A 21,458-nucleotide genomic window follows, 5' to 3' on the forward strand; every position below is an offset into this window, starting at 1 on the left:
TTGTTCTGATTTGACTGGAACATTGATAAAGACTTTGGATAATTCTTGGTCTTCTTTATGGCATGGAGGATGTTGGATTTGTTTTGACCTCAGACCTCACCCCTGCTAAATAACACACCTCCAGGCCTCTTTTGTGCTGATCCTGTTAGAGCTAGGGCCTCATTTCCTGCCAAAGTCCCTATTTGATGCTTTCTGTCAAAGCTAGGATGACAGGTATACACCATGCCTAGCTTCCTCTACTGAGACAGAGTTTCAAAGACCTTCTTCCTGGGCTCTAGAACTTGAGCCCTCCCAATCTCAACCTCCTATGTATCTAGGAGTTATGCATCACTGACTGTTTGGGAAGGAGTCTTGTGAAATTTTATTCTCTAGCTTGCCTCTATCCATAGTCCTCACAATTTCAGACTCCTAAGTAGCCAGGATTACATGCATACGCTCCTGACATCCAGCTAAGATGTATGTGTTCTGACTTGTGAAGTCAGTCCACCTTAAAATGTACTTTTATAAAAACATAGCTGAAGATATTTGGGATACCCAGTGGACTGTAGGCTTTATTTCCAAATGCACTAACCAAAGACTATCCTTGACCAGGAACCAACCATTTCTGGCACCTAAAGGTTAGAATAAATTTTGAAAATTTCCCATAATGGAGGAACCTTGGAGAAATAACAAAATCTGCACTGGGAATATGGCCTAGTGGCAAGAGTGCTTGCCTCTTATGCATGAGACCCTGGGCTCAATTCCCCAGCACCACATATATAGAAAACGGCCAGAAGTGGTGCTGTGGCTCAAGTGGTAGAGTGCTAGCCTTGAGCAAAAAGAAGCCAGGGACAGTGCTCAGACCCTGAGGCCAAGGCCCAGGACTGGCAAAAAAAAAAAAAAAAAGAAAGAAAAGAAAGAAAGAAAGAACAAAATCCTTTCAACAAGCATGGAGCCCTGTCATGCAGGCATAGAAGCACCTTTGATTATTCTTTGCCCTTTGACCACCAGGTGGCTCCCACCACAAACACAGCTAGAAGAAGCCCTATGCAGCTGAGTTGTGCAACTGAAGTGTCAGCCAGACACCCTAGCAGAAACCATCAACACATACCTCTCTTTAGGTTCACTGCTTTCATGCATTGAAAATTGCTGAAATGACTTTCAAACAAGTCATCAGCCCTGTAATAAAAAAATTTTTAGTAGTTCCATAAGGAAAATTCCTTCTTTCCTTTAACTACTCTTGTTTTAGAACCAGTTGTTACTGTCTATGTTAAGAACCAGCTCATCAGTTTTGATTAATAAAAATGAAAGCAGTATTTTTTTTGTGAAAGATAAATGTGTGGGTTTTTTTGGTTTGTTTATTTTGCTTTGTCCTGGGGTTTGATCTCAGGGTGCTGGGTACTATCCCTGAACTTAAGGTTAGTGGTTTACCATTTGCGCCAGGTCTGGCTTTTTCAGAGTAGTTTACTGGGGATAAGAGTCACATGGACTTTCCTGCATGGAAAGACTTTGAACCATGATCCTCAGATCTCAGCCTCCTGAGTAGCTTCAATTATAGGAGTCAGCTATCAGCACCTGGTAAGACTTGGTTTCTTAATCATCATCTCATTAAAATAATTGAAGTTGCTAATTTTAAATTTTATCTTGCTAATCAGGAAAAATTATTCAGGAAGGCACCATGGATTTAGGAAAAAATACTTTTGAAATTGGTGAAAGCTATACAGAGAATATGTGAAAATGAAGACTTAAGGCAAATATTAGAATAAATGCATTGAGAAAATTACAATGTTACCGTATTCCTTCATAGACTGTTGCTCTATTTGTGTTCAATATTTACTATGTTCTTAGTTCCAAAGCTAGAAAACAATGTAAACAAGGAATAGAAGAAAATTACATGAAAATTATATATATAATTATACTTATTAAAGAAACAAGCCAGGGGTAATGACTCCTGCCTTTAATCCTAGTTATTTAGGAGACAGAAATTGGATTGTGGCTCAAGGAAAGGCAAACGTTAGCCTTGGCTACTATCAACCAATTCAAAGCTGAGTGTAGTGGTACCTGTTCCCAGCTAGGGGGAAAGCATAAATAGGTAGATTGCAGCCCAGGCCAGCCTGTGCAGTGAGACCTTACTCAGAAAATTTAAAAAAAAAAAAAAAAGGCCTGGAGGAATGGTAGAGTGCCTGTGTAATACACAAGAGGTCCTGAGTTCAAATCCCAGTGCAGACAGCACAAAACAAACAAGGAAACCAACTTGGCGGATGCCAGAAGCTAGAGGAAGGGGGCATTGGGGTGGAGTTGTTTCATGGGTACAGTTTCGGGTTGGGAAGATGATGTTCTAGAGCTGTCTTGTTGACACACTCCCAATAGTGTGACTGTACTTCACACACTGAATTGTATGCTTAAATCATTGAAAAGGTGTGTTTCCTGTTACAGTCTACCACCGTGAAAACAAAACAAGCCTGGGGCTAAAGCCAACCAAGCAAAATCCCGGGGATTGGGTTTAGCTAAGAGTGTAGTGAGTTTATACCTGTGCATTGATTAAGGGTAGTTACAGAATCACCTTCTGGTGAATTGAAAGAAAAAAGAAGACTTCCTTCCAAGCTGGAAGCTTCCTAGATTCTTGTACAGTGGAGTCATAGTTTGGAGTGGGGACTGCCTCGAGACCTTTCCTGGGAACTGTAGTCTACACTGGCTAACACCTTTCTTGTTGGGGATGTGCTTTCTGTGGTCATCAGAGCAGTCGTTCATCACGTTTGTGTCTCTTATTTCCCTTCTCGCATCAGCTGGCATCTTCCAGGCCATGTGTCTCCTGATCTGTGCTGAGATGTACCAAGTGTCCAGGCTGCAGCACATCTGTGAGCTGTTCATCATCACGCAGCTGCAGAGTACGCCCAGCCGGGAGCTCGCCTCCATGAGCCTCGACATCGTCGACCTACTCAAGAAAGCCAAGGTGTGGATGCAATGAAAACAACTTACTAGCCTTTTAGTTTTGAATTTTATTATTTCAACAGGTCCAATGAACAGTATGCCACATTCATCACTTGAAAAATTCATAAGTGCAAACTTGGTGCTTGATAATCTCACCATAGATGTTTTATAGTGTGCATATTACTCTACATTACATTTCCGTACTTCTTTAGTGTATGTTTCTCCATTACCGGACACCTCTGTTTGTTCTAGGAATAATTATTTCTTTTTTCCAAACTGTAAGGTTTAATAACCTCTTGTACTTTTTTACAGTTTCTGCTGTCTTATTACCTGAGTGTACTATCATAGTAGTATCTTAGAAATGAGAAAATTCAGTGTTGCAGTTTTTAAGAAATGGGTGAATTCACATACATCTAATGTTTAATAATGAAATGACTCATTTGAGGAAACTATTAATGTTTCCTTCAACAAATCTGAAGAAGTAGGAAAACGACTTCATAAATGAACATGAAACTATATCAGAAAATAATATAATGAATAGGCTAATTTGGAAGTGAGTTATAAAATAACGTCACTAGTACAATAAACGAAAACAATGCCGTTGCTCTCCAAACTTGTGTTTGGGCCACCTCCTAGCAGTGTCTGTCCTGTCTGGTCTGCAGTTACCCCTTCCCATCTCCCGTTGTAACAAGGCCTCAGAGAGTGCCACCAGCTGCCATTTCCCAAAGTAATGTAAGAGCAGAGTGGCTGCCAGGTCTTTAGATAGTCATTGTCCCAAACTCATCATTTGCATGAGTCTCGAGAAGAATGGGAAGGAGGGCTCATTGCCCAGGCCTGCAGGCTCTTGGTGGGGCTGGATACCAGGCAACAGTGGCATGATCTGCTCTGTGGTGGGCTTCAGCATGGGGCAAAACACCCCAGCCTCTCCTGGGGCAGGTGCCAGACTGTCTTCAAGTGGAATGTCTTCAAAACCTTGCTCCTGCTCCTCCATAACTTCCACCTTTGTAGGGTGCAACAGGTCTGAGGGGCCCTCAGCAGCGAGGGTGTGGATGGCTGCCGGCATCTTGTCCTGACCCTCCGTGCCTTCACCTGCAAGGTGCAGTAGCAGCTCCTGCAGCTGCTTCTTCTTTTCACTCACCTCCTGGGACAGCTGGATGACACACTGGTCTTTCTCCTGATACATCTCATCAAGAACTTCCATCTGTTCTTTGTAGAAAACTATAGACTCTTGGATGGCACTGATGTGTTTGGACAGCTGGTCACACTGATGGTGGAGGCCGTCCACTTGACTCTGGTAGTCCACCTTGTCAGGCAGGTTGTGGGTGAAATGGAGTTTCAGCTTGATCTTGGGTATGTGTGCATTCTGCTTCCTGTCTCCAGACACGCCATGGCTCCAGCTCTTGGGGAAGATGGCCTGATGCTCCAGCTTGGTCTGGCACTGGGCTTCCAGGTTGGCCAGGCACCTGCAGTGGGCCTGCTGCTCCTGCAGCTGCTGCCTGTGGTTTGCCTTTGATTGAGCAATTGCTAGTGCTTCATACTCTGGAACTGTCACATCAGGGGGTATCATCTTCTTACCCTTTTCTTCTCTTAGGCTTATTCCTTCCCCTTCCCTCGGGAGAGCCAGGCCGCTCAGCTGGGCCCGAAGCTGCTCATTCTCCTGCCTTGGTGCTTCTAGGCAATGCAATGTGTCCTGCAACTTTTGAGGTCCCATTTGGTCCTCTGACTTGGTCTGCACCTGCTCCTGCTGCAGCTGCTCCAGCAGCTGGGTCTGCTTCAGCAGGTGCTGCCGCAAGGCCTCCTTCTCGGACGTCAGCTGCTGATGGGAGGCCACGTGCCGCTCACAGGCGGCTCTGAGCTCCCGCAGCTGCTCTAGGTACTGGTCATGCAGCTCCTGCAAATTCTGAGCTGCTTGGCTCTTTGCTTCAGCGATCTCTTTCCATTGTGTTGACTTCTTCTCCAGCTGCTCCAGCTTTTCCTGCAGCTGTTTCTTGTCCTGCTGCTCCGAGTGCAGGATGCTGGCGAGCGCCTCCTTGTCTTCACTCAGCCTGTGGAAGGCGTCCCGCAGCTGGGCCAGCTGGTGTTTCAGTTCTTGGTTGTGCAGCAGTGTGCATCGCACGGTCTCACGTTCCTTTTCCATGGTCTCAAAGCCCTTGCGTCGATCCTCAGCTTGCTGCTCCCATGCCTCGGCCTTCTTCTCCAATATCCTCAGCCTCTCCTGCTGCTCCAGGTTCTGGAAACGAAGGCTCTGGGTTTCCTGTATCTGGATGTGATGTTGTTCTTCCAGGTTCTTGAGCTCCTTCTGCAACTGGAAGGCCTGGGCCTGCTGCTCTGCCAGCTGCTTTCTCAGCGCCATCACGTTGCTCTCCAGCTCCAACACCTGCCTCGCCCCTTGCTCTTTCTCCTCTGTCAATTGGCTGTTCTGCGCCAACAGCTGCTGGGCCTTCTCATCCCACCTGGAGCGCTCTACCCTCAGGTCCTCCGCAAAGGTGTCTCTCTCCACCGTTAATGTTGCCACCAACGCTTTCATGCTGTCTAGTTGTCTTTCCAACTCTGCCCGCTCTTCCAGTACTTGTAACTCAGGACTTTTGATCTCCGTGTCGGCCTTCTGCGTCAGGAGCACGTGCAGCCTCTCCTGCAGCTTGGTGTTCTCTTCCTTCAGGTTATCGTAGCTTCTGATCTTGTCCTGGAGCTGCAGCTTCAGGTTATTCAGGGCGTTGGTGAGCTCGAGGTTGCTCGTCTCTGCCTCATTCTGCATGGTGAAGGCTGCAGACAGTGTCCTCTCTAGCTCCTCCACGCGTTGCTGCGAAGCTTGCAGGCGGCTGGCACGATCGGCATGCTCCGCTTCTCTTTCATTGGCCAGCTGCTGCACGTGGGCCAGGGCAGATTGGAAATCAGAATTTTCTGAAACCAACATCTGAATTGATAATTTGTGGAGCTCCAGATCTATCTTCTGTGCTTCCACAATACAGGCCATCTTCTCATTCTCTTTGCCCTGTTGATCCTGGAGCTCTTTCCTTTCCTGCTTTAGTTGTTCAATCACACTCCACAGCTGCTGGTTGCGTATTCTGCTGGAGTCCAGGGCAAGCATCAGGTGTTGGTAGCGCCTTTCTAGATCCTTGGTGTCATTGGGACCCGGGACAGTCTGGACTGTGACAGCTGTCATTGTGTCCAAAGGCTCCGAGTTAGTGTGATCTCTGGCTCCACCCTCAGTTGATTGACAGTCCCCTGTGGTGTTCGTCTTGGGGATATCTCCCTTTTTTGTTTTCTTCTTCCTCTTGGAAACTGCAAGCCTGTCAGGACAATTTCTCTGCTGATACTCTTGAAGGAGTTTCTTTCCTGAAGCTATTTTCTTTTCTCTTGTTTTTTCAGACATCTCAGCACTGGGATGGGAAAGATGAGGGGGCCCCATTCCCAGGCTCTTTGAAATCACTTTTGTTCTCACAGTCACTAAAAACGATTCTCTGTTTCCTACTCTATTTCCAAAAATCACCTCAGTTCTCTCACTCACCACTTAGCACCTCTACCCTCTCCAATGGCTGGTAGTGGTGTAAGTCAACAAAAGGAATACCAGTGTAACTAGGAAACGTGGAATGTGGGTGTGGCCCCAGTTCTTGTATCTCATTGGTCAGAGAGAAACATGAAAAATAGGGGCGGGGTTAGAATCTTGTAATCCAGGTAGAATGGGTGGAATCATGATGAGAACTGCTCCCACAGCTCCTCCCCTGTACAACAGTGTCTAGTTTGTTTGGGGGACCTGCTCTTGCCAGATACATGCACAGTTTTACAAGTCCACTTTCCTGGCCTCCATCATACAGCTGTGGTCACCAGAGTTTCCACTAGGCTTTCAACTGCTCTTCAGGAAGTGGCACCAAGAAACATAGCTATCTGCCCCTATCCTCTTGTTCTGCACATATTTACTGTCACTTGTATTCTGATCAGGTCTTGATTAGAACGTACTTATGAGCTGAGGGCTGCTGGCCATGAGCACTAGACATGCTGCACACCTAGACCATGCACAACGAGCACATGTTGCACACACTTTGGTGGTGAGCTCAGAGGATTCAGAAACACAGTCATGGGAGGAATGACAGTGTTTGAGAATTATGAGTTGCTTCCATCCAGGTGGTATGTGAAATCCACACGAGTACGGAAGGAAGAATGATAACTGGCAGATGACTAAAACAAATCTGCTAGCGAAGCAGTCAGCTAACCATCCACATCCAAATGATGCTCCAATATGTGCAGAATCCAGATTCTGGGGCCAGTCCTCTCTCGCTGCAGAGCCCTTGGACATGTGCTTCAGCGCTGGAGTGCTTGCTTGTCCTCCAGTGATGGGCTGAAGTGGTTGGGGAGTCTATTTTGTGTGGCCAGCTTGTCCTTCCAGTGAAGAATTCATGCTGGTCATGGTGGTACACACCTGAAGTTCTCTGTGCTCAAGTCGCTTCTGTGGACTCAGGCATTGTCTCCAGAAGGCCACTGTGAAATGCATGGTACCAGACTAGGGGTGACGGTGAACTCCTCCATCTCTAGACTAAGGTCGCAGCTAGTCCTGAGCCCCCACAGTGACCGGCCCTTTAAATACTTTTATAAGATACCTTAAAAATATTTTTAGGAGGGGCTGGGGATATGACCTAGTGGCAAGAGTGCTTGCCTCGTATACATGAGGCCCTGGGTTCGATTCCCCAGCACCACATATACACAAAATGGCCGGAAGGGGCGCTGTGGCTCAAGTGGCAGAGTGTTACCCTTGAGCAAGAAGCAGCCAGGGACAGTGCTCAGGCCCTGAGTCCAAGCCCCAGGACTGACGAAAAAAAAAAATTTTTACGAGACACAGTGGTGTCTGTGACTACGTAGTGTTGCAGCAGAATTAATGAATGTGGAATTTTTCTTTCGGCAGTGGTCCTTGGCCAGAATCATTTGGGTGTAGTGCTCTGCTGAGTCACACAGGCATGATAGGAAGTTGAATTTCCATTGAGTCGCCCTTCCCCCACAAAAAAAGATGACTTCTCAGAGCTTCTAAAAGAAAATGACAAGATGAGCCCCTGTATAATGATAGGCGTGATTAGACTAAATTAGTTTATCTCTTCATTCATTTCCTGTGTATGTTGGGAAGTGAAACTTTTATATAGGAGAAACTAGTGTACTTTGCTAATCCTTGCAGTTTCCCTTTCTTTGAATGTTTTACCAGCTATGTGAGGAATTTAGCGAAACACAGTTTGAGACAGACTGAGCATCCATGTCTTTGAGAGATGGGCAGTTTGGGTATTTTTCACTTTTCTTTCCGTTCTCTCCTTCCTTCTCTCAGTTGTCTACCATGATTCTAGCTTTGGTTCCTATTTCTGTCAAAGAACTTCTTTCTTTCTTCCTTTCTTTCTTTCTTTCTTTTTCCTTTCTTTTTTTTTTGATGATGTTGTGGGCTTGCACTCAGGGCCTGGGCGCTGTCCCTGAGCTCTTTTGCTCAAGGCTAGAACTCTCGCACTTTGAGCTGCCACAGCTCCACTTCCAGGTCTTTTTTTGTTTTTTATTTTTTTGTTTCCTGATGGTTAATTTTAGATAAGAGTCTCATGGACTTTCCTGCCTTGACTAGCTTCATCCATGACCCTCAGATCTCAGCCTCCCAAGTAGCTAGGAGTACAGTCATGGGCCACAAGTGCTTGGCTATGTTCCATCTGTTAATATACCAGAGATCCTTGTTTGTTTGTTTGTTTTTCTCAAACAAATCAATTTCTGACCAAAATGACGATTCCTTCTCTTCTTCCATGTAAGCAATAGCTATGTAAAATTTGTTGAATACTGTAAAGTTGTATGTACTCTCATATTAAAATTTAGTATGTGTTCTTAGAATGTATATCTAATATTTGGCTACCTGGGTCCATACAATTCTGGCTCTTTTCTGTGGCTCTTAGGTAATACTGCCATATTCTTTATATAGCTCTCAGGTTGTATCGCATTTAGTTTATGGACTTTTTAATACCTTTCCCTTTTTTTCTACTTCAGTTTAAACTTACTGTGACAGTATATTCTTTCCCAAAAACCTAGCTTTAGCAAAGAGATGCTTTCTATCTCATGTCAAGAGCTTACAATGGTGGTACCTTAAATCTTAGTCACAAGTAAGATTCCAGCTAGGGCACCAATGATATGTACCTATAATCCTACCTTTTAATAAGGAAGCTGCTATCTGAGGATCATAGTTCAAAGCCAGCACAGGTAGAAAAGTCCATGAGACTTTAATCTCCATTTAACCAGCAAAAAACTGGAAGTAGAAGTATGGATCGAGTAATAGAATAGCAGCCTTGCACAACCAAGCTAAGGGACATGCTCTAGCCTTGAGTTCAAGCCCCAAGACCTACACACACACACACACACACACACACACACACACACACACACACACACACACACGTTAATCATCAGAAAATATAAGATTGTGCATTTGAAGCATATTTTTACAGCCAGCTTTTATCTCTGATTTCTATTCTCTTTCCAAGTCATAACCCTTAGGCCATGTCCTGATGTCCTGACCTTCTGGTGGTGATAGGTTATCTACTCTGAGTCAGTCATCTGATGGCTTAATAGCTTTTGTTAAAATAACTACATGTTCATACTCCATTACCTTTAGCTCATATTTATGTGCTTAAAGAGGGGGAAAAAGTTAAAATGTGATAGGACATAAAACTGTAAAGTTCCTTCCAGCTCAGAAATTCTGTGTAGTGATAAAAAGAGATATGTGTTCATTTATACAGTATGGTTTGACCCTATATTAAAATATTTTCATACTATATAGCTTATTGAAAGTTCTTGTTTTTGTTTATTCCTTAAGATATGAAATAATAATGTTAATTTAATGCTATTTACTATGCTTGCATAATATTACTACTTACCCACCACTTTTATAATATTTGTGAGTATTCTGCAAAGCACCATCCACAACCAAAAGCTGGATACATCCTAATGTCTATCTGAGGATAAACAGTGTGCCATGCACATGTAATATAATACCGTTGGTCTTTATAAATGAATGGCATTGATAATATGCTACACTGTGAATGAGCCTTGGAGAACATGAGGCTAAGAGACGGGGCTAAACATTTCACTCATATGAGACACTGAGATTAGTCAGGTTTATACTGACAAAGTAAAGTAGAGATAACCAGGGCCCAAGGATGGGAGGCTAAGAGTAGTTATTATGTAACGGGTATGGAGTTTCAGTTTGGAGTTCTGGAACTCAATAGTTGCACAAGTATGTGAGTATACTTAGTGCACTGTGCTGTACACTTAGGTGTGGATAATATGGGAAGCCACCTGCTACACATATTGTATCACAAGGATGATGATAACAGCAATAAACTGTACTTACTCAGCTCGTACTTTGAGTTAGTGATTGGCTGGACTAGTGAGTGTCAGTGTTTTGACGCCAAGGTTTTGATGTCAGTGGCCATACTGCTCTCAGTTTCCTTCAGCATGCAGCTTTTTGAACTCACCATGGGGAGAATTGTGCAGGAAGTCATGCTCAGTGTAACCGCAGGTCCACTCAAAGCAGCTGTTCAAACCTTACCTGCTCATAGAAATATTTGCACATGAAAACTCACACCCTTTGGCCGATGGTGTTTCCTCCTCAAAATAGTTCTGGGTTTGCTCCTCAGATGGACTCGCTTGGCTGGTGCTCTCTATAATATTTTTCTCTGATGGAAGTACAAGTGCAGCTAGGGAATTCTATGACGGTGAATTAAAAGCTTCAATTCAGTCTTTAAGAGCAACAGTTTTTTGTTAATCACTTCAGCAGCAGCATCTTAGTGTTGTTTCTGCTTCTTCATTGAATGAAGTGTTTATTATTACTTATAAATAACACTCCCCTCTCTGCAGTGACAGTCCCGTGAAGGCCGCATTACGTAGACAAACGTGGAAGGAAGCTTCTCCTTGATTTCTCTCAGGCCGTTGTCTGGCTGCAATTTCATAATGGTGATTCCTATGTGCAATGTTTTTTCCTTCTCATTGTCTTGCAGTTTCACCACTCTGATTGCCTCTCCACCTGGCTACTTCATTTCATTGCCAGTAACTACCTCATCTTCAGTCAAAAGCCTGAATTTCAGGACCTTTCAGGTAGATCACCAATTTCACTTTGAGAAGAAAGCTTCTGGGGGGAGGGGCCCAGCTCAAGTGGTAGAGCAGAAGCCTGGATTCCATTTCTAATAGCAAAAAGTAAATATGTGTAGTCTTTTTTCTTGAGATATAATTGTAAAAACTGTAGTTTTGGTAAATTAAGAAAATTTAATATAGTCCCTTTAAGTGACTCAACAACTGCATGACACTTTTATTTATTGTTACTTGGGTTACATAAGCAGTTTGACTTGTGTTACACAACAGATTTTCTGATTATTATTTTATAGTTGAAATGGCATTCATTTTTAAGTGCTGTACATTTTTGTCTGAGAGATAAAGTAGTCAAACTGCCTTAGGTTAGCATTTACTTGTGGTAAATGAGATCTTAGGTTTTGTTTCATTTTGTGTTTTCTTTTTGCTTCTTTGGTCAGTCATGGGGCTTGAACTCAGGGCCTGGGCACTATCCCTGAGCTTTACTGCTTAAGGTTAGCACCTTAGCACTTAGAGCCACAGCACCACTTCTGAGATCTTAGTTTTAACTACCTAAATAAGTCAGAAGCAAAATTTAAATAGTACTTTAATAATTTCTTATAAAGGAACTCAAGTACTGTTATACACATGTTAAAATACATGGTCCTTTAAAGTTAGATATTTGTATCTATTAAGTATATTTTATAGGCACTCCTTATATTACTGTGGAATAACAATTTTTAATTGATCAAGTATTGTGAATTTGCTGTGTATTTGTAATACAATTTCGAAGATAAACTGTAAGACAGAAACCAGTCAAAGGGTGAGATTCCTAATACTACATAAAAGGAAAGAAATGAAAATGGAATAGCTTTCAGAGTAGACAGTCAGATTCATCTGCAATTAATTACAGTGTGCTTATGCTATTATCCAGCATAGATGCAAGGGGGAAACTTGAACTGAAAAGACAAGGAAATAACCGGGTGCTGGTGGCTCATGCCTGTAATCCTAGCTACTCAAGAGGTTGAGATCTAAGAATTACAGTTCAAAGCCAGCCCGGGCAGGAAAGTCTGTGAAACTCTTGTCTCCAATTAGCCACCAGAAAACTGGAAGTGGTTCTGTGGCTCAAGTGGTAGAGCACTATTCTTGAGTTGAAGAGCTCTTTAGCTCAAGGACAGCACTCAGGCCCAGAGTTCAAGCCCCACGACCAACAACAGAAAATGACAAGGTAATTAAGGAATACTTGGTCAAGTACTTTCAAACTCTGGACAGATGCTCTTCACAGAAATGCCTGAAGGTTGTCTTCAGTTGGGGACAGAAAGGGATGGGTAGGAAGGAGAGAGAAAGGGAAAGAGAAGGGCAAAAATGTGTCTCTCTTGAATTTTCCTTTCAGTGTAGTTTGCTTTTATCTGTTTTATAGGTGAGAGTTCTACATAAAGTTTTACTCAGTAAACATGATTCCACTGGCAGGCTAGTGCAGGGTATGTTTCACCAAGACTCGGGAAACTAGCAAAGTGAAAGACCTGGAGTTTCTGAATGGTGGGATCCAACATGAATGCCTAGAAACCAAAGAATGAACTTTAGGAGAAGTCAGTCCTCTGGAGCAGTAGCAATCACAAGAGAATGGATAGATTATTTGATAGCGAGGACCGAGTTGAAGGTAGGACAAGAGTACAGAGTTTAGAAGGTTCACTTCAAAGAGACTAAGTGAAAATAAGTGAATTACCCTCCAGGACAGACAAAGGTTTTACTGAAAAAGAAAAGGGAAATAATAAATACTACTTGGTGAATGTATGGACAAGCCACTTATAATTGGAAATGATTTAACAAACACAACAAAAAGCCTGGTGTTGGCTAAAGTAGTATTAAATGATTCTGGAAAGCTTCAGGGAAGAGGAAAGGGTATATAACAGAATGAATCTCATCTACTCTGTAGGAAATTTAATAGTTAATACCTTAACTGATCCAAAATAAAAATATGTTCAATTAACATTCTTTTCTCTTAAAATTTTAGTGGAAGAACGCAGTTTTGTTGAAAAGCACAGATGGCCATCAAATATGTACTTGAAGCAGCTTGCAGAATACAGGAAGTATATTCACTCCCGGAAATGTCGTTGCTTAGTCATGTAACCTGGAGTTTTTATATGCGTACATGTCTTTTTTTTTTATAACTATGAAGATTGGGATGCCTCTGAATTCCAGTAAAATTCTTATAATAGACTGTATATGGGTGATTAAAAATACATCACCATACAGCTTAATATATTAGTTCTCTTTGCAAAAACACTACTGTGGGTCTTAAAAGGGAACATAATATACTTCAGACTAAAAAACTAAGGCTTCTCTCTAGAATATAAAACTGTTGGACAGGTATGTTCTCCCTTTAAAATATCCTGTTCCTTTAGTGACATTAAAACTTTTTCCAGCTTCAAAAAAAAGTTCATTAAATGAACCATGCAGGATTAATACAGAAATTTCATCATGTCTAAGTGCTCTATTAAAATAAGGAGCCTTTAAAGACGCAGTGTATTATTGGTACAGTCAGAAATTTAGGGGAAGAACTAATCATTCAAACAAGATTATGGTGGTGGCATGCCTCTTGGTTCTGAGTCAGTGACAGTGTTTGGATGAGTATCATGAAGAAAAGTCCGTCTTTCTTCCATACACTCTTGCCAGCTTGTCTTGTCCTCTCTCTAAGATTCTGGTTAAGCAGGAAACCTAATCAGGCTTTAGTGTCTAACCTGTTTCCTGGCTTCAACTTGTAGTGCAGTTGTAAGATCTTGAATTCTTAACCACATTTGGAGAAGGCCTTGTGCTTTCACTTTGCACTGTGCCAGGTGCAGACATACCAATTATGTATATTTCCTGAAAAGAAAACTACTGTTGTTTTCATGCTCATATACCATACTCTGATAGCAGAAAGAAACTGATCTCAAGAGAAGAGGGTGTGGCTTGTTGGAGGGAAGAATGCACAATTTGGACTGCTGAAATTTGTAGTACCCAAGACAACTTCTGCCACTTCCAGCGGTATGTGAAAAATGCCTTGTGCTAGCTTTGAAACACTTGATCGTGGCTCAGTTCCAAATGAAGAAGTATCTTCTTACTCATTCTGAAAGATGAGAATGTTGGTAAGAATGACTCATTAACCTGATTTTAATACTACATGTTTATAAAGACACAGGAAAAAGATGCTTGTCATGACAACTCAAGAAGTGTTCTCTCCTTAGTGTATTTGGTAAGATTTGGATGTCAGTAGTTTTAATTGCTTGAATTCTTTCCTGTAGATTGCAAAGCTATATGGTGTGGAGTGATGTTAGTTTTGTACTTTAATTAACTTACCCAGTAAGGTAAAAGGAAGGATATAAATCAGACTGTCGTGTGCAGAAAGAATGCTAGTAGAGAACAGAATTAGAATTTGTGTCCTATCACATGTAATGATGCCATGAAGCAGCCCGGAGCTGGCAAAGCAGATTGCTATTTATTGTTAGTCTCATTGTCATATGTAATTTAGTATCGGAATGTATTTTCTTCTAATTTCCAGTGACTCTAGAATATACATTTTTTCCACAACTTTTCAAAGATTGATTAAAGTCTTATAGTATTAGGAATCCATATAGTTAACCCTTGTATGCATATCAACACTGTCCAGAGAAGCAGTAACAATTCTCTATAGATATATTCCAAGACACCTAACTTTAATTGGACTGTGGTAGTGAATATTACTGGAATGTATTTTATGGACTTTTTTGTGTATTTTATTCACTGAATTAATTATTGGCAAATCTGACTTAACTAGAGTTAGTATTGTAAAGAATAGATACTAGAGCTGACTTCTTAGAAATCCACTCACATTTACAAACTTTTACAATATATAACCATATCCTCAGCCTGCTTCTTAATTGTACCATTTTAGATTCTAAAACCTTTAGGAAATTGAGATATGTAAGTTGCAAAATAAAGTATCATTTGAAAATACTATTTGACTTCTAAATAGATTAAAGCTAGTTCTTAGAGTTGGTACTGGGTAGGAGCTGAGGTTGGAAACTGGTCTCCTAGTTGTGGGCCAATTTTTATTATGAAAGTACATCACCTATGTAAGTGATTTAGACAGACATGATTTTCCAGAGCTCATCAGAATACAGTGTGTTAGGCTTAAACCTGTTTGAATGTAGACTCTTCATACTTTTGAATTCACTCACTTTTAAATAACAAGAAATTTACTTAATGTCTTTGAGGAGTGATTGTGGTTTTAAGGTTTTTATGGACTTTGGGCAATTGAAATATTATTTTTAGATGGATGTATGCTTGTATTGATTTCTGCTTCAATTCCTCTAGCAATCCACTTGAATTAGAGAAGATATTGTATAATAGAATTAAGGCCCTTGCTTTCTTGGCCAGGTTTTCATCCTGTTTAGCCATTTGTATACCTCTGACTGCTCCATCTTGCTGGAAGATGTGTGTTAATAGAGAACTCTCAGTATGGTAATTGAAATTTACCCTCTCAAAGCCAGCATGGTGTCTTAATTTTAGGTAGTGATAAAAGACTGAAGAATTGGATAAATTTGAGAGCCCAGCTTTTCAACTGTAATTTTACAAACTACACTACATTGATAAAAATTAGACCTAAATGTGCTCAAAGATTATTTTATTTAAAGCATCTGTTTAATTCAACTTTTAATAATTTTGCAAATAAGGGTATATGTGTATTTTAATATAGCCTGATTGGAATTTATATGTTTTTAGCTTTAGTATTTAACATTTTGTAACAAATAAAATTTTTTTAAAGCAAGTATAATGAAGTGTCTTGCAGTTATTTTATTTTACATGTTGCATTGCTGAAGTTATTTTGGAAATACTACTTTGTGTTTCTAGGCATTATTACATTTCATAGATCATTTCCATCATGTATAAAACAGGATATTGCTGATACTCATATGTGTGTGGTGAGATTAAAAGAATTATTTATGGGATGGAGATGTGGCTTAGTGGTAGAGCAATTACCCTGCATCTTGAGGCCCTAGGTTCAGTCTCTGGTACTGAACAAATATTAGACAATTTTAAAATTAATTTTAACAGCTAGTTGAAGGATAAAAGAATCTCTCTTTGTTTGCCTATATTCAGAAGGGTTTGATAATGAGGAAGCATAGAATTGAGTTCTTTGTAGGTACAATGTTGAATAACCCAAGAATTTGTAAAATGGAGAGGCCAATCTGTTGAATAGAGGGATAAGATTTTGGAACATCCTAGGACTAAGGAGCCAGTAAGGAAGAGGTGAGAGCAAGGAAGGTAAAACATGAAGATAAAAAATGATGTAGTCCCTTTCTTAAAGAGTCCTAAATTCTCTGTAAAATCTACTGAATGCATCAAGGCACTATAGTTAAAATGGGATTTTGTTCCTAACATAAGTCAGATCTAGACACATACTTTCCTAGAAGAGCCATATCATTCGTGCAAGACCTTGCATTGTCCTCATTGCTAGCAAGGCCTTTCATAATTAGGACCTGTCTTTTCTGCCTTGATAATTGTCTCCCAAGCAGAAAATATGCTTGCAACTTGACACATGACTGGCTTGAGTTGGATCATCATTTCTATCTACTTGTCAAAAGCATACATATCCAATAAAAACCAACGTGAGCATTTCCCTTTTGTATTACTCTCCTAGAAAGCATGGTTTTCTAATACATGTCTTTCCCAGCTCATCATTTATAGCTTATTGTTATCTTGTTACAGCATCTCTAGATCTGTGTGTATGGTAGTGTCTTCTTAGCTATCATTTGAGGGCAGGAACCACCTAGATTTCAGAGGATGAACTGGCTGCCCAGACACGTGTCACTGATGGAGTCACTCCAGGAAGTCTTAGTAATGAAATGTCCAGCAGGGCTGCGAGGCTGGGACTGCCACGAAGGCCCTTGGACTTCACCCCAGCCAGGGAGAGCTTCAATCCTGGCTTCCAAACAGTGGCCGCTGTGGTACTACCTGTGCCCAGCAAAGCCATGGGTTGGGGCGGCCCATGGCCTTGGGCTCAACCCTCACCTCAGTGTGCCCAGAATGTGAGAGAGTCATCGAACATTACTCTGGAGATAAGAAACTTAAGGTTGTTTTCCCTGTTGGAGTTTAGTTTTATTTGGGACCAGGGCTGCATTTTTTCTCACTACCAATATTTCCTCTTAGGAAAGAAATATCTGTCCTACACCCGTCTCCTCGTAGGTTGGAAGTAGATAAACTTGTTTCTGTTTCATAGCCTGAGATCATTTACTCCAAGGTAAACCTTAAGTATCTCTCACAACAGGTTTACATGAGGCTTTGAAAAGAGTTGGTACTAGAGTTGGTTAAGATGCAGGGCTGTTAAGATGGACTGAGGTCATTTCCCGTGTACAAAGTACATCAATCTGAGGAGCCAGGGCCCGAGGGTGTTCCTCAAAGCCCAGGTATTGGGACTGAAACCCCAGTGCACCAGTGCGGAGAGTGGAGCAGGCCGGCCATGACAGCTCCAGCTTCCCTTAGCGTGGATGGATGCCAAGTATACAACATTCCCGAGTCTGATGCCTTGCGCTCTCGCCCTTCCTGGCCTGTCCACCTTTCCTATGGAATGATTCAGCACGAAGGCACCTTGCCAGCTGTAGGCCCCTCGACTTTGGATTTCCTGGCCTCCAAATGTTTTTGTTTTTAAAATGAGTAAATTTCCCCATCTTTTGTAACAGCACAAAATAAATTCAGATATGTTTAAAGGGTAAAACTGGGATTCGGGCCTCACTTGAGCTGACCTGCTAATTGACCCGAGCTCCTTCAGGGAGGCACCGCCATCAATATGCTGTGGAACCGGGGTCCTGTGGAACCTACTCTGGGAAACACTGAGCTGAGTGACAGTCTACTCTGGAGAAGTATTTAATCATTTTCTGAGCTGGGGGCTCAGTGCTCAGAGGCCCTGGGAGGCCAGCAGTTGCCCCATTGGGCCAGGAGTCACAGACCTCTTATAGAGAAAGGCTGAATGGAGGGCAGGGAGCTAGTACTTGCTATTGCTATTGCTCCTGCTATTGCTATTGCTCCTGCTATTGCCCCCTGGAGATGGGCCGTGTTGACAAATCTTAGACAACTTACTTAGCATCTCTGTGACTCGTTCTTCTTACTTGTAATAGCTTACTTGTAATAGCTTGGACGAGTGCTCTGAGGTCACATGAAAACATGTACAGAATGTAAACTGCTTAGGCAGATGAGTCTAAGTGTCCATCACAACACACAGCCTCTTACCTTTATCCTTTTTCAACCAATGGAGAAATTACCCAGCATCTTTAGAGTGCCAAGGACATGTTGCACAAGACTTATTAGCATTAACACTGGGAAGAGTTAATCATTATTGGAAGCCACCTCTTACTGAGCTGTTTGTGAGATTCTGGTCTGTGTAAAAAGGAAATCTAGAAACCACAACTGTCAGCCACATCTTTGGCATATAGGAGTGGTCCCTAAAACTAAGGTGGAATAGAGCTCACACATCCACAGCTACTGATTGTGCTTTTACAGCAGTGGTCAGAAGCTACTGTAAAGGCTGGGATCCATTAAAGAAACAACAACAACAACAACAAACATTTTGAATAGAAAATTATATGTGCATGACAGTTGTCCTTCAAACGAGCTTATATTTCATTCCCTGCTGCTACTGCCATACATAAATAAACCGGAAAAACTTCTGGTTAGGTAAATCAGTTGCTCACCTTTACTAAGATATTGGGGAAAGAGCTATAGTGAAAGTTAATGCAGAAGGGCCACGTTGTCAATCGTTGTCATTGTGAAACATGGGAATATAGTGTACATTGTCTGACCTGAAGGTTTTGAAGCTCGCAGGGCCTCAATCTTCTATAGTCAAAGAATTATTAGGAAAGATGACTCTTACTCATTAGTGGGGAACACTTACTGTTCAGTGCTTAGATTCACGTAAAGGGAAGTATCTCTTGTCAGCTGCGGGATGTTTAGGAAGCACTCTGCATTCTTTTGGTTGGGGGGTGGGAGGAGAGAATAGGAATAGGACAAAGAATAGGACAAGGAAGAGAGGAAGAGGATTCCTCTGGTTGGATTGGCAGTCTGTCAACCACAAGGCCACATCAGAAGAGGTGGTAGACACGGCTTCTAAAGTGATAGAAAGCTACTTTATGGCTCCCACCTCTCTACCCCCTTGCTACCTGCTACGAATGCATTGAATGGGGAGGGAATTGGGGCTCCTCTTTGGTTTTCTGGTGGTTTACTTATCTTTAGCTCCCACATACTTCCCTTACTGGAAACAGACCGTGGTCTACCCTTTTCTTCCGCCTCTCTGGCCTTCTTCATATAGGAACTGTCTTGAGGCTAAACAAGATCTCCCCTGAGGGGCTGGGTAAGGAAAGTTCAAGTCAGCTTTCCATACGCACTCTGGTCACACACGTATTTGTTCTAGATGTCAGGAACAGACCCCAACACCTCAGATTCCAGATGTGTTCTTCTGTATTTCCAGGAATGGATCTTCCATTCTGAAAGTGGATTCTTTGGTCCTTACTACTGGTTAGAAGATGGGGTACATTGTGTTAAAGATCTCACAGTCTCAGTGCTGCAGGATGATGCGGACACATAGAGGCAGTGCAAAACCATACCCAATAAATGATTTGTCATTTGTTATGATAGTCATCAAAGTTTCACAAGACCCACAGGGAGAAGTAAAAAGGCAGACACTTTGTTCTCGGATTAGGCTCAGCTGCAGGCCTCCCGAGGCTCCAGAGAGTTGATTGGAAGGGAGGAATGGGCAGGAAGGTCCACCAGAGCCAAAGCCCTAAGCAAGGCTGCAGGTTGCACAATGTTCTGTACTTCCTTCATTGGCTCTCCTAGCTCCTGGCTTTTCTGTTCCCCTTTCAGCTCGGCACAGTTCCCCAGAAAGGTTGTCTGGGGACAGTAATAGAAACCTGGGAATTAATATAGGCCCATGTTTAAATATTATTTGTGCTTACTATGAGCATTATTAAACTCTGTCCTTTCTCACATGCGGAGTACGTAATAAAAGAAGGCTGCTATTAGTGTAAGAAATAAAACTTGTAAGTAAAATACTGCAGAAGGTTAGCTTTTGAAAATATTTTCCAGGACTGGTAGGTGATAATGATGGGGAAGTAAATTAGGGAGCATGGCTTTCTCACTACCAAATGTCAAGATAATAGCTTAGCCATACTCACGAGGGATTTAAATAGAGTGATCCAGACCGCATCTACTCTTATTACTGAACCCATGGCTGTTGTTTCCCCTCGAGGGTCATTGTCGGGCAGCCTTGAATTGGGAGGAATATCTGTCAGGAGTCCAGCCTCAGGAGTTAGGCTGGAAACAGCAGTGAGAAAGTAACTATTAGGAGGCTTTGCAGAGATTAAATCCCTGGCTGTATTAAGTAAACAAAAGGAGCAACACTTTGGCTTGTGTTTTTGCTTGGTTATTCTCATTACTTTCCCTGCCCATCCCTTATGCCAGTATTTCATTACCCTTTTCACTATAGTTCTATCACTGCACATCTTGCAGAACTACTCAGCAAGGAGCAGGACAGAAAGCAGGCAATCACATGAGTCTGCATATTGGCCAGGGAGTTGCTGAGTCCCTTTGCCCTGCTTGGCAGACAGAACCCTGGCAAGAAGGGCCAGCCCCTCCTCCCCAGCTGTGGCAATGGATAAACTGAATAGCTCAAAGAAAAGATGTCCAGGAACTAACAGTTAGGGGAGCCGCCCACTGAAATAGCCAGAGCATCCATTCTTTAATTTATTGAGCCAGACACTCAACAGACATTTATCACATGCCTGGTATCTGCCAGTCCTCTCTGCACAGATTCAGCAATGAATAAATCAAAGAAATCTGACCTCAGGGGCTTATGCTCTAATAGTGGAGAGAGACAATAAAAATTAAGTAAGTTAAACAATTATTTAGATGACAAATGCCATAGAGAAAAATGAAAGGAGGAGGGAAACGCGTGGGTGAATGGGAGTTGTGGCAGTGGTGGTTTCACATCACAGGGAGCGATGGGGAGCCCTTGCTGAGAGACATTTGAACAAGCTCCTGAGTATGATGAAGCCCATTAATTAACACATCTGGGCAAACACATCTTCCAGCCAGTGGAGTCTTGCTATGCTTCCCAGGGTGGCCCTAAACTCCAGGGTATAGGAAATCTTCCTACCTCAACTTCCCACCTGCCTTAGTGCCCCATTCTAAAATTCTATGGAGAATCAGATTTCTAGTCTATTAAGGCTTTCAAATGTAAGACAGAAACAGCAAATAGAAGATGAAGAGCCCAGTAGGAAAAGGCTAAAGATTCAACATGCTAATTTTCTTCTCGTATTCTCTATTCCTCACCCCTCACCCCTACCATTTTTTTTTTATAGACCTGAGTTTTAGAAGCAAGGCTTATCATCCATCTCATCCACAGACATTTGCCATTGCCTCACCTTTCAACAACTTCATGGGGCCGTGAGACGAAGTTCGGGCCA

General features: G+C 42.2%; 1 protein-coding gene across 2 annotated transcripts in view; it reads left to right on the forward strand.

Moving 5' to 3' along the window:
* Rhobtb3 (Rho related BTB domain containing 3) overlaps positions 1 to 15,772 on the forward strand; it is a 67,207-nt gene extending 51,435 nt beyond the window's left edge. For both annotated transcript variants that reach the window (XM_048331088.1, XM_048331086.1), the window contains exons 10-12: positions 2,766 to 2,932; positions 10,914 to 11,010; positions 12,995 to 15,772. In XM_048331088.1, coding sequence (XP_048187045.1) covers positions 2,766 to 2,932; positions 10,914 to 11,010; positions 12,995 to 13,110 — 380 coding nt within the window. In that variant the 3' untranslated portion in view covers positions 13,111 to 15,772. The remainder of the gene's footprint in view (positions 1 to 2,765; positions 2,933 to 10,913; positions 11,011 to 12,994) is intronic.
* Positions 15,773 to 21,458: the final 5,686 nt, after the last annotated feature.

Source organism: Perognathus longimembris, chromosome 22 (genome assembly GCF_023159225.1).
Source record: "Perognathus longimembris pacificus isolate PPM17 chromosome 22, ASM2315922v1, whole genome shotgun sequence".
NCBI lineage: Eukaryota > Metazoa > Chordata > Mammalia > Rodentia > Heteromyidae > Perognathus > Perognathus longimembris.